Source organism: Bactrocera latifrons, unplaced genomic scaffold (assembly GCF_001853355.1).
Source record: "Bactrocera latifrons isolate USDA-ARS-PBARC rearing strain unplaced genomic scaffold, ASM185335v1 scaffold_284, whole genome shotgun sequence".
Lineage (NCBI taxonomy): Eukaryota > Metazoa > Arthropoda > Insecta > Diptera > Tephritidae > Bactrocera > Bactrocera latifrons.
This window is the reverse complement of record NW_017536452.1, coordinates 327,332-340,164: the sequence shown is the minus strand read 5'-3', so window position 1 is coordinate 340,164 and position 12,833 is coordinate 327,332. Positions and strand designations below refer to the sequence as shown.

General features: G+C 35.9%; 2 protein-coding genes across 3 annotated transcripts; both read left to right on the top strand.

The window, feature by feature from the left end:
• The first annotated feature begins 791 nt into the window (after positions 1 to 791).
• LOC108970133 lies at positions 792 to 6,508 on the top strand. The gene is made up of 3 exons (XM_018935288.1): positions 792 to 1,450; positions 5,624 to 5,797; positions 6,113 to 6,508. Exons 1-3 carry the CDS (start codon positions 1,399 to 1,401, stop codon positions 6,337 to 6,339), a joined length of 453 nt encoding a protein of 150 aa, XP_018790833.1. The 5' UTR covers positions 792 to 1,398; the 3' UTR covers positions 6,340 to 6,508.
• A 3,285-nt stretch (positions 6,509 to 9,793) lies between these two features.
• On the top strand, positions 9,794 to 10,614 carry LOC108970134. 2 transcript variants are annotated; one of them, XM_018935290.1, is made up of 3 exons: positions 9,794 to 9,932; positions 10,019 to 10,183; positions 10,337 to 10,614. In XM_018935290.1, exons 1-3 carry the CDS (start codon positions 9,884 to 9,886, stop codon positions 10,606 to 10,608), a joined length of 486 nt encoding a protein of 161 aa, XP_018790835.1. In that variant the 5' UTR covers positions 9,794 to 9,883; the 3' UTR covers positions 10,609 to 10,614. The 2 variants fall into 2 exon arrangements, with proteins under 2 accessions (XP_018790835.1, XP_018790834.1); XM_018935289.1 differs by having other exon boundaries at positions 10,019 to 10,187; positions 10,349 to 10,469.
• Positions 10,615 to 12,833: the final 2,219 nt, after the last annotated feature.

Here is a 12,833-nt window from a genome sequence, read left to right as displayed (position 1 = left end):
TAAGTTGGTCTGGGCATTAGTTAAAGTCAATAAAGGYGCCTTCCGACAAGAACAAGCTTCCACATGTTACATCTTCCATTTTCTATCCAGCCAACTTTTTAAGGTATAGCCATCAAGTATATATATAAATAACTGTGTATATAAACATATATAAACTCAATTGTTTATATGTATGTACATCAGTAAAAGCTTTTGATAAATAGTCATACTAAAAATTTCCAGCTGGGTATATTTTGTTTATAATCTGCTCAACAGGAGGTGTCCCACACGAAACAGCTACATGCCAAAGAGTAATTAACGCCGACTGTCTGCGTGCTCTCTATCGCTCTGCTCCAAACAAATGTGCTTCAGTGCTGGCGTATGTAAACGCCGCGAGGAGCCTCGACCAGCAAATGAGTCAATAAATGAGCGGATATGCCGTTGGAATAAAAGAGCAGAGGAAATAAAAGAAAGCACAACTATGGTGAAGAATGTGTGGCTATTTGCATACATACAAACGTGAGTTAATGCATGAGCAGTATACATATGTACATACGAATTGGCAGGAGAATCCTCCTATGCAAGAGACCTGTGATGGGTATCGAAACATTTAAAGGTGCTGCGTCAAATCAATGTGGAAAAWTATAAGTTCATACTCACATAGTTACATACATATGTATATGTATGCATATAATATGTGTGCTTGTGTGTGCGGAATGAGTTTTAATTATTTGCGGCATTATCGTGTCTAAAAATTGTCTCTGGGGTTTTGGAAACTACACACATGGGGCAGTACAAATTCGGACGCGTGATTGTGTGGTTGGGAAAGGAGCATTCCGAAATTATTGAATTATGCCGTGTAAATGATTATGAAATACATTTTCAGCACAATTGGAAAAATCGGGAATATAGTAGAGAAAGAGAGTGCACACAACAAGGCAGTTTGAGAAAGAACTAGTGAAGAAAAAACAAAAAAAGAATAAAAAGTTTGGAAAGTGAAAAAGTGGAAATAATTTCATCACTCTTGGAGAATTATAAAAGTATTAATATTTGAAAATCAGTACAAACATTTGTATGCATAACAGTGGTTGGTTCATTATTAGATTTATTTGATTTTCGCGTGAAAATATGAATTCCTGATCTTTACTATGCTACGCTACATTGAAATCAACAWATAACTGAGAAAACGAGATCAGAAAATTCCGACACCGAAAGCTATTTATACGCACGAGACACACATGCATACAAGTATGTGCTTATGAAACGTATGTTGTGCTTCCAGTGGCATCCAGTCGAATTTAATTGTGCAATAAATTTCGCATTCTGCATCCCAGTATCATACATACACATAAATCTTCGATATTTTARAATCTGCGGTAGTAAGTTCAAAAGTGTAAGCGAACAACGCACGGAAAGAAGATGCAACGCCTTTTCTGCTTAGTCATTTTGTTGCTCAGTTTGGTCGTCAATGGTTTGTATAGCAAATTGTTGCAAATAACATATGTTTTCTTTATTTATAAGAGAAATGTTGAACTATTGCGGACATGACAATGGAGTTTCAACAGCTGTTTGACTATTTGCAAGCATTATCCAAACAGATTATCACAAAATTATTGTTGTAATCAAGAGTAGGCAGTCTTTTGTCAGGGCAACTGTTGATGGTCTTTTGACACGGAGCATATGGTGCTGAGGTACCTTGTTGTTAGTTTTTTTGCATTAAACAAGAAAAATTTTAATTTCGGCTGCACTAAAGCTATAATACCTTTCACAATTACAAAAAAAACCTTACAAGAATTTGAATTTGTCAAATTGTATAGCAGCTATGTATATGTTACAGTGACTTGATCTGAACAATATTTTCAGAGATTGCATTGCTGATCATAAAAATAACGCATTCTTAATTTCCTGAAGATATATTGGTAAATAAAAAGTATTTTCTAACATGTAGTTTATTCTGATCGCTCGGTTTGTATGATAGCTATATGCAATATAGAGTTCCCACAAACGAGCAACCACTAATGACCAATATCTATTTATTATAGCAACTCTCCAACTTTTCGATACCATTTTTGTAGAACAATTTAATCTTTGCTACAAAATTGGCTTCAGTTTCGGCGATCACGCTAGCGTGCATTCTTTTGAGATCTGAGTACAGGAAATAATCTCTGGAGCACATGGTGGATGCGGAAGCAATTCGAAGCACAATTCAAGAATTTTTGCCATCGTTTTCATGACTTGTGACACTGTGCATTGCCTTGGTAAAACATCACTTTCATTTTCTTCAAATGTGCCCATTTTTCAGCTGTTGAAGATCGTTGCTTTTATAAGGTAGTCAATGAAAGTTATTTCATGTGCATGCCAAAGTACAGCCGCCATAACCTTGCCAGCCGACTGTTGCGTTTTTACACGCTTTGGAGCGGGTTCATCGTGCGCAGTCCACTCGAATGACTTTCGATTGGAACCATGTTTCATTCATTGTCATATATTGTCATATTACCTTTGAACATCTCCAAACACTGCTCTGAATCAGCAACTTGTCGTTKTTTTTGGACGAAAATAAGCTCGCCCACAGGTATACCCAAAATATCATCACACCCAAATATTCGTGATGTACACGTTTCGTTGATATCTTTAGAGTGCCTGTCAACTCGAACAACTTCTCTTTACTCTAAGCCAAAATTTGTTTTGTGGGCTCTTTTTATAATTTCGATAGCCAATGCGTTTACCGTATTCGGAGCTAATTTCACAACGTCTAAACTAAACCTATTCTCGATGGCTGGTTTTCCTGGCGCAATGTCCGGAAACTCGTGAAACTCTTGGGGTATCATATGGATATAATTCTAGTAGGGACTTTTCAATTGACTAAAACGAGAAATGACATGAATAATTGATTTCCAGTTGCCTATCCATTCATCTATCTATGAGGAGATGCTGATTGGTAGAATTGCATCAAATTTGCAGCTTATTAACTCATATTATAGATYATAAATTCACCTAGTTTTATAACTATTTACGGTATATTGGAWACAGAAAAGATGATGGCTGATTGCATTAACTTTTGCCATTACTCGAATATTCTATTTTGAAAAGAAAAAACACAGAAACTTCAAATTTAATGGGGAATGTTTATTATCCATCGAAAGAAGATTCTTTGACATTTATTTCTTATTCATTCATTATTTAATATTATCTCTTTAAAATGTTGGCCTTGGCTACGTCTCAGATGGGCCATCCGTTGAGTCCAATTTTCGATGATTCGTTCGAACATATTAACTGGGAACTGGCGAATGACACGCGAAGCGGGGTTGTCCCCACAGACTTCAGACTTTACATATGAGAGGGAAAAGTCTAACGGTGTGATATCACACCATATTGGTGGCCAATCGACCAGTCAAAAACGTAAAATTATCGATTTACCGAAGTGTTACCTCAATAAATCCATTTATTGATGCGATGTGTGGGAAGTGGCTCCGTGTTGTTAAAACGAAATGTCATCGAGAGCATGACCTCCAATTCCAGGCAACATACAAGTATAATGGGTTAACATCATTGTTAAAAAAAATTTTGACCAATGATTCCACCATCCCACAAATCACACCAAACCATTATTTTTTCTGGACGAAGAGGCAGCTCTTAAATCTCTTCAGATTGCTTTTCATCCCAATTGCGACGATTTCGTTTGTTTTTTGATGCTTGAACAAATTTTGGCTCGTAATATATCTCACAGGTTGATATGTATTTTAGATAAAAAGTTCTCAGTAAGAACTGTGGTCCAGATATTCGGTAACTGGGGACTTGAAAAGGTTTAGTCCGATGTTTGGTCATAAGGTGGTACACTTCAAAGACACTATTATWGATTTGTATACTGGAAAGCGAAAWAATYAGATGTCATTTAAAATTGTYTTATATGRGWAGTAGGGRAGAKTTTTGTCTAATTTCGCACTGTAATCTTTGAATATCAAAATAATATTATCTACTGAGTTTGGATGAAATCGAGTGAGCAGAGTTCTCACATAAATGTGTTCATTGCCACGTCCTTTGTCTAAATTTGACAACAACTTCTATATAATTCTCTCTAAGCCTCTCGGGTCTAAAATTTTATGTTTCTGACGCATTTATTTATAGATTTATCAATTTTAGTCGTTTTTAACTAAACCGATTTTTATATTAAGGAGCGATTATATTCTTTTCAGGCTTATCCTTCAATTCAGACACGAAAAACTCATTAATCATTTAGTGTTCTCCATTCTTTCTGTGAATAAATATGGAACATTGATTCCTTCTTCCTATTAATCCACCAAACAATAACTTTTTGAGCAGGGAACGATGTCTCAAAATGTTTTGTGGATTATTATCACTCCAAATGCGACCATTTTTTATTAACCTACTTAACCAAAAGTTAGATTCATCGCTGGATATATTTTCTTGTTAAGATCGGTCATCTCGTGTTGAGCCTATTCCCTTCTTCGATGAGTAAAAGTGGTCCAAAACCGATCCATGGTTGCTCTCATTGAAAACCACAATTGTAAGAAAACATATGTTTTAACTTGGCGGAAACTTTGATAGTGATCCTTATATCCCGTCGAATTATTTGGTTAAATAAGTGATCTTCATTTACAAAAACAAAAACTTATTTACAAAAATAAATGAAAGTTCGCCTCCTGAATMGGTTTATACACTAGTAATAGTAAAGTTCTCCCTGATCTGATGTAGTTCAGCGAGTTAAGAGACAGCATTTAGACTAGCTAGATCATGTTGGAAAAACAGGTGGAGAAGAGCGTGGCTAGGTTGGAATCGCTAATAAAGCAGAAGAACAGCCTCTACGTCTGCATAACGATTTGCTTTCATGGGCAAATGCACTTTTCCGAAAAGAAAGAAGTCATGAGATGCCATAACATGTGAATACGGTTAGTGGTTAATGGTTAAAATGTGATTTTTGGTCAAATAATCATCCTTCGAATGTTGAATTCTGAGCAATTTTTGGTCGTCAGTCAATTTGTGCGGAACAAACCGTGCACACACCTTTTGTAGGCCCCAATGTTCGGTCAAAATGCGATAAATCGACGTTTTGGAGATGTTCAATTCCATTTCTCCATTTTGATGAATTCACGCACAGTTTCGAAGGATTTTCCGATGATCATGGATTTTGATTGGCCCAAATGTTGATCGTCATTTATGTCGTCAGAACCACTTTGAAAACGTAGAAACGACTAGTACACTTTGCTGCGGAATAGGCAATCATCGCCATAAGCTTGTTTCATCATTTGAAACGTTTTGGTAAAAGTTTTACCAATTTTAAAACAAAATTTAATGTTGGCTCTTAGTTCGAAGCTCATTTTCGCACCGATAACACAAACATACTGACACTTAAAATGCAATAACTTCATTTCCAATCAATGAAACATCATGAAATTCTCACTCACATTCGATAAAGATAGCAGATTCTAACGCACCAGTCGACATATTAACGGCGCCACCAGGGGATGCTGGATTCAAAAAGTCCTGTTTACTTTGGAACGCACCATGTAAAGATCATATAAAGCATGCTTTCCGTTTACGTATGCTTTCACTTATTAAAAGTTGTCTGTCTGCACACACAATAAATACTAAAAGTAATATGAAATTAACTTCTTATTTTCAATAGCTTGGGCCATCCAATGTTACTCATGCGAATCCGTCTACCACTCAGGCTGTGGGGATGACTTCGACGAGGAAAACCACTTCAAATTAGATTGCTCGCATGTTCCGCCACCGCGTTTTCTAGGAGACGACTCTGATTTGCGAAACGCAACAGGTTGYATGAAGCGGTCTTTTAAAGGTAACTCAATTTATGCTCTAACACATTACTTATATTATTTATTTGAATCTAAGCTCTAGGCTCTTGGTAAGACTGATTTTAATATGCATCCGAACTTACAAAGGCCATCAGTCAAATGCTTTCTTCCACAACAGAGAACGTTTTAAGGCCCCCCATTTTATTGGCTTACGTTTCTATAAAGGATTGTATATTATTTCAAGACTCAACTCCATATTTTTTTCTTAGCCAATATCGCTAAGCTTTACTTTTATTTTATGTCTCTAATCTTACGTTGAAAATTTAAATTAAAGTGTCTTTGTTTTCTTGCGTTCACAGTGGGAGATCTGCTGAGAATCGAACGCAGTTGCTTTTTCGGKGACATGGATGACACGGACAGCGGTTGCCAACTGGATCCTGCTACAGAGCAAGCGGAGCCAGTATCGTGTAATGTCTGCGACACTGAGGACTTCTGCAATCACAGTCACCAACTGAAGGCATGGCCGCAGTATTTAGCGATCGTTTCATTTGCGTTTACGTCGAAATTCTTGAATTGGCTGAGCTAAAATATAAATGTGTTGTAAATTCMACTCAACTCTGATTTCTTCAGTATCCAGCTCCAACAGAAAGACATAAAGTTAGCTGAATTCATCTGTTGATGTTGAGCGAAATACTATTTGTTATTTGTTTTTGTAGCGAGTAGTGAAAGAAAACATTTTAAATAAATAAAAAATAAAGTATAATTATAGCATGAAAAGCTGGAGTTTTAGCTTTTTGAACTCTGAAACGTCTTCCGAACGGTATTGGCTGCCATAACGGTAAAAGTAGATCTACTGCTTTGGAGCGCAGCTTCCTTCAGAGTGATGACTATTCGCTCTGACAGTAGGACAGCGGTATTGGCATTGAGCCCATCGACTGTCTGCTTAGGAATACTATAGGGATGGCTAGACTCCTTATCTGTAGCATCGACTTATATAGTAGTGAAAGGAACCGCAACGCCAATGAGCCTACTGTGGCCTGTGAATCTGCATAACTKTGGAATGTGAACGKRTAACKCCTCCGTTRGCTACCTGTGGTACCCTASTGGATTGTTGGCCCTCAGACCAGCTCAGCAAGCGTTGGTCAATTACTAGCTGCTACTGTGTAGTTTTAAGATATTTCTGCCCCAGGGCTGATCATAAGAGCTSAAGTGAACTATTCAGGTCTAATGAAGTCCAATTGTAAGAGGTCTAGGTGGGCTACCTTTCATTGGCTGTAGCAACCGAACTCCTAACTATTGCCAGTTGCTTGAAAGAAGATGAGATAAAATCRTCTCAATACTGCCTCCCTTCATGTGCCGCTTTTGCCAGATCAGGGCTAAAACACCTAATACATCTAGGAAATATAAATGAAGCACATAAGCTGATTTGTAATAAGTCCAGGGATATCCAACAATAGCAGTTTTTGTTTGGCTTCCAAAAACTTAGTGTGATCCCACGTAATGTCGGGATCAGCTATCTAACCTAACTTAGTATTAAACATTCGCGGCTGTTGGTTCTTTCATTGCAATTTTAATATCAAATTAAATTTGTTTTTAAAAATGTATTAGTATCCTGGAAGGTTAAGTTAATACCAAAAATGTGAGCAGAGAGTGTAAGTGCTTAGAGTTCAACCAAAATAAACCTTWTCCGGTTGGTTCAAATGATGTCATCAAAAATTGTACTAACTATAAGTACATCGAAGCAAATAGTCGCTGGTCAGAATTGGTCAGAACGAACGGTCACCATTACAATTTCATTAGGGTAATATAAGAGCGTTACTTCCGGTTGATTTACACCTACGTATTTGCGCAAACTTTATTTTATTTGTAGATTTTATGATTTGATGAAACCCCTTCCTCTCTGCAGCGGTTTCGCGCCAACGCAAAATATTTGGAAACAAATTATTACGAGAATTTTATCTTATTTTTAAATTTTCCTCTCTCTCTCTCTCTCTTTTGTCTTTGTCACATAAAAACATGACATACCCGCCGTGTTGAGTCTCTAACCGAGTTAATAATTTATTTATACATATAAGTAAAAAGGAACAAAGGCATATTTATGTTTATTAGGGTCGCAGTGAATAAACTAATATTTGGAAAAATATTCAAGCAAGATAGTTTGGAGAAAAACACATTTGAGTTTTACACAAATTTTTCAGTGATCTAGAGAAGCCTTTGCTAATTAGCGAATAACTCGCACAGCATTTACTGAATTGACTTCAAAAGTGTCTAAGGTATCGTAATTTAATTAAATGCAAAAAAAATTTAAATTTTGAAATTTATAAATACCGCTTACCTCCTAAAGTGCTTCTAAAGTGCTACTAATAATTTATATTGATATAATTTGTAACGGTCCTAACTGACATGTGGTGCACTTTAGTCAAACTATCCAAGTACATCATATTTTATGTAAATTGCAAAGAGATTTTGAAAAATATATGGATCTATAAATCATTTAGAGCAAGGGTTGACTCTAATAAAGTATCTTTAAAAATCACTTATTTTGTGCGACATATTAACTTTTAAAATTCACAAGAAAAAATGAAATATAGCATGTCAAATAATCAGATCAAAATCCACACCAATCGTATTTAAAATAATCAAATTTAACCCCTTAATATCTTTAAAATGTTTGGATTAAGAACAAATAGTATGAAAACATTTTGTAGAGCAATGAAAATCGTACAAAATCTATGAAGTCAGCTATTTTTTCTTTTTTTTTTCAAGTAATTAAAAGCGAGTTTTGAATCCAAATAAGGAAACATTGAAAATTGTATGACAGAAGAACTCTACGTTAGAATTAAAAGCTCATACTGGGAGCTATTTTCGTGGAGGTGTCTAAGAACCGAATCATCATCCCTATCAGAGTATCAAGCGAAAAAATGTTTCGGTTTTTTTGACACACCCTATGGCACTTGCCAACATAGCGGGTTTTCCAATAGGGATGATAGGATTTCTAAGTGTCATTTCGGACATTTGTAAAATATGGAAGATCTGCAATTTTTTTTTTTTTTTTTTTTTTTTTTTTTTTTTTTTTTTTTTTTTTTTTTTTTTTTTTTTTTTTTTTTTTTTTTTTTTTTTTTTTCATTGTACTTATTAAGCAATGTTTACAATTACATCATGGAAAAATGATGAATTTTGATAAAGGATTTGGCCTTGCATCGGTATAAAATTGTTCTCACTCAAGAACTGAAGCCATTGGACCACCGTAAACGTCGTGATTTTGCTGATTTTGCCTTGGAACAACTTGAAAAAAATCATCTTCACCGAGGAGGCTCACTTTCATTTTACTGCTGCGGTAAGAAAAACCAATTTGTCGATTATGGTACGAAGAAAATCCACTACCTAAATTGATAGTTTGCTGTGGTTTTTGATTTGTTGGAATGGTGGAAATGAAGCTGGTGACACTGTTACTGTCAGTGGAGAGCGGTAAAGATCGATGGTAACCAAGAAGAAGTTGATCTTGAAAACATCTGGTTCCATTAAGACGGGGCGCAACAACCGAATTATTGCCAGAAAAGTTCAGAGTTTCGATTATTTCCAGAACTTGTGACTTCGAACGGCCCCCAAGAAGTTATGATTTAACACCATTAGACTACTACTTATATGAGGTCTGTGGACTTTTGCAATAAACCAGACTCTCTTTAAGCATTTGAAGTGAATATTGAACGTGCTTTTCATGACATACGACTGCATTTAGTAGAAAAAGTACCCGAACATTGTGTTCATGGAGCTCGTTCCAGCAAAAGAAGTCGTGGAGGTCATTTCAATGATTTTGTATTCGAGTGTACTTCACATTAAATAAAAATTATTTTATTTTCTTTCTCTGTGATTTCGTAATCGTATCACTCTTATTGGAAACCCCTATATATACAATCAAACGCATGGATATCGCTCACGGTCATGGTCTATTGAGAAACCAAATTTATTTTCAATCTCTTGGTTTAATTTCGATTTCGTTGAACATTTTTAGTTATGATCTAGTTGAAATAAAGAAAACAACTTGTGAGCAAACGATTCAATTAGTTTAAAATTTCTTCTAGAGATACGTATATATCTTACTATTTCTAAGATCGACCATTCATTTAGCGATGAAACCAATTTTAATATTTGTTTCAATTTGTGCCTTCATATCAACTGGTAAGTGAAAATAGTTGACTAAATCAAGTTAAAGTTTCATCAAACAAATCACATTCCATTACATTTCCGTTATGGCATTACAATAGCTTTTGGCATTGATTGCTACGACTGTGAATCGCTTAGTGATCCGCGCTGTAATCAATATTTCGATCCTGATGGCGTGAAGCAAACAGATTGTAATGAAGCGGATATGCCAATATATTTGCATAAATACGAGCGCCGCATACCAGGTACCGGCTGTTTGACGAAGGGGCTGTAAGTATATATGCATATGAATATTCTCACAGTTAGTATACGTCAGCTGATTGAGCCAACTCTAGGTGAAGAGCAATGAAATTTCGTTGAGTTTTCTCAACTGTCAAAATATAATTAAATATCGCTTATCTTACTCTATTTTACTTAATTATTTACACCAGTGGATGGCCGTCGTTTCTATATACGTCGTAGCTGTTATTTTGGTGATCCAGAAAATATAGACGAAGCTTGTGATACACCCGATCCATACGTACCCTGGGCCACTTTGATTTCATGTACTGTCTGCACCGAAGATCTTTGCAATATTCACACGCCACTGAACGGAGCCCATCAGACAACGAATGCATGGTCAAAACTCACATTGATCGGACTAACTTTAGCAGCAATGACTTTACACTTTATGTATAGACTTTATAATTAAAAGCGCTAGCAGAATATACATATATGAATTGTATATATACTTATGAATTAATTTAGTAAAGAAATTGAAAAAATAATTTTTCTCTGATTTTATGAGATACATAGTTCTGATTATTTTCGAGACATACATACCTTAGTATATTTCGATATATTTGACAATGTTCAGCAAAAAGTATCGTGGAAGCAAAATATTTTATTGACCTTCAGCACATTCGATGTTTTGGATGTAATTGAAAAGAGCACTATGTTTTGAAATTTTTTCATATATTCTTTCATCTGTGCTATGTAAAGCTGTTTCTAAATCAGAAGAAATTTTAAACTGGAATCTAGAGCTGAAAAATTAGAAATATTTGGAATCGATTTTCTAAAATTTCAACATTTAAGAATTAGAATGTGATTTTGAAACTAAAATGTTACAAGTCGATAGAGGAAAATACCTAGAGTTTCTTCTTAGTAGAAAGCTTTCATGGAGGTATAATATTGAGGAGAGAGTAAGGAGGAAATCGGTTGCCTTATATAACTGTAGAGCAGCTATGGAAAAAAGTTGAGGGCTCTAACCAAAAGTGGTGTTTAGGCTCTAGAAAACCGTTTAGCCAACAATGCTCTATGACGTATCCGTCTGATGGTTGACGATCGAAAGGCTGCAACGCTCATAGGCATCTCCGGTGAACTGCGGACTACACAAACAATATACCTTAAATCCATTTTACACATAGCTTCCTTGCAAGTAATTTGCTTTGAAGTCTGCTGCAAGGTTCAGGAAAGCTGAACATATGAAGCGGTTCGAACAAGAACACGCCGACATTCTCTCATCCTTCAATTACATTTCTCGTGGCGGCTTTTTCACTGCACACATACCGACTAGGCATACATATGGGACTGGGGAGGACTAACTGGAGAAGGGGCACAGTGAGCTTTTTCACGGATGGTTGAATGCCAGTTTGGAAAGTTGAGAGTTGTTTTCTGAAAGAGCTCTCCGTCAATCCTAGCTTTAGGCTAACGGACCACTCTAGGATTTTTCAAGCAGAAATAATGGATGATCCACTTATTTCTAACTGTAAGACCGTTTTGGTCTAAAGTAGAATACAGGATATCTTCTGAAGTACTTGAATTTAACAAAATTCATTTTGGTACAATCGTAAAGGTAATGGTCCAATAGGCCCTCGTGGAGTGTTCCTAAAAATTTTTACGGACATAACTTGCCAAAGTTGTGTGGAGGAGGATAAGGTGACAAGATTCATCCATTGATCTGCTTTCCAAAGCTGGGGTATAATAATAACTTTCACAGGAACGTTATTAGAATGTTTATTGAACCAGTTTAAGAGAAAGACGTCGTTTGTATCACCTTCTATAAACAAATAAGATCATTTTCTATAAAAAAATGTTTACTTAACAGCCAAAGCATCAGAATGCTGCTTGTTGGCCGCACAAACACCGATTTACATCGTGACAAAAAAGCAATCCGAAATTGTAATTAAATTCCCCGGGTAAATATTTCCAAAAAAATGTATTTCGCTAAGTTGGTAGAACTGTTCCTAATTACTTTGACAAATATAAGCGCCATCTGTCAACCACTTTATTTACAGCAACTGCTTAAGTCGGTAGGCCTCAGTAGTGCATTGCGATTTTTACAACGGGATATTGAGCAAAAATTTTTCTCAAATTTTGTATTTCTAACCAAATTTCGTATGCGGAATCATTGCGAATGTTTGAAAAGGATTATGGTTTTTCAGTTGTATCGAAAACAATATCCTACGAGTGGTGCAAAGCCTTCGAAAGACGGCCGAGAGATCGTTGATGACATGCGTCTGATGTAAATATAAAGAAGTAAAGGACATGGTGCTTGAAAGTCGTCAGGCAAGTGCCAGAGAGATGACAAAAGAGCTCGACATCTCTCACGAGTCCGTACGAATGATTTTGGTGTATATTTTGAATGTGATACACGGCTCGACTTCTGCCGATAAGTTGAAAGCCACAAAAACAGTGAATATCATCGATCAACCATCGTATTCACCAGATTTGTCTCCGTGTAATTTTTTCTTGTTCCACAAACTGAAATTACCACTCTGTGGAACCCGTTTTCAGTCAATCGAAGAGATAAAACAAAATTCGTTGAAGGAGCTGAAGGCCATTGCAATAAGTGCTTATGAAAATATATGTTATGTATTTTGCCTTAACAGCGAAAACATACAATAAAACTCGATATTTGTATATTCCATTCATAAT

Excerpts from the sequence above, each read along its gene's own strand:
- LOC108970134 (XM_018935290.1), top strand. The coding sequence starts at position 9,884 with ATGAAACCAATTTTAATATTTGTTTCAATTTGTGCCTTCATATCAACT. Across the intron at positions 9,933-10,018 it reads TTGTGCCTTCATATCAACTG|CTTTTGGCATTGATTGCTAC; the intron begins GTAAGTGAAAAT and ends GCATTACAATAG. Across the intron at positions 10,184-10,336 it reads TACCGGCTGTTTGACGAAGG|TATTTACACCAGTGGATGGC; the intron begins GGCTGTAAGTAT and ends ATTTTACTTAAT.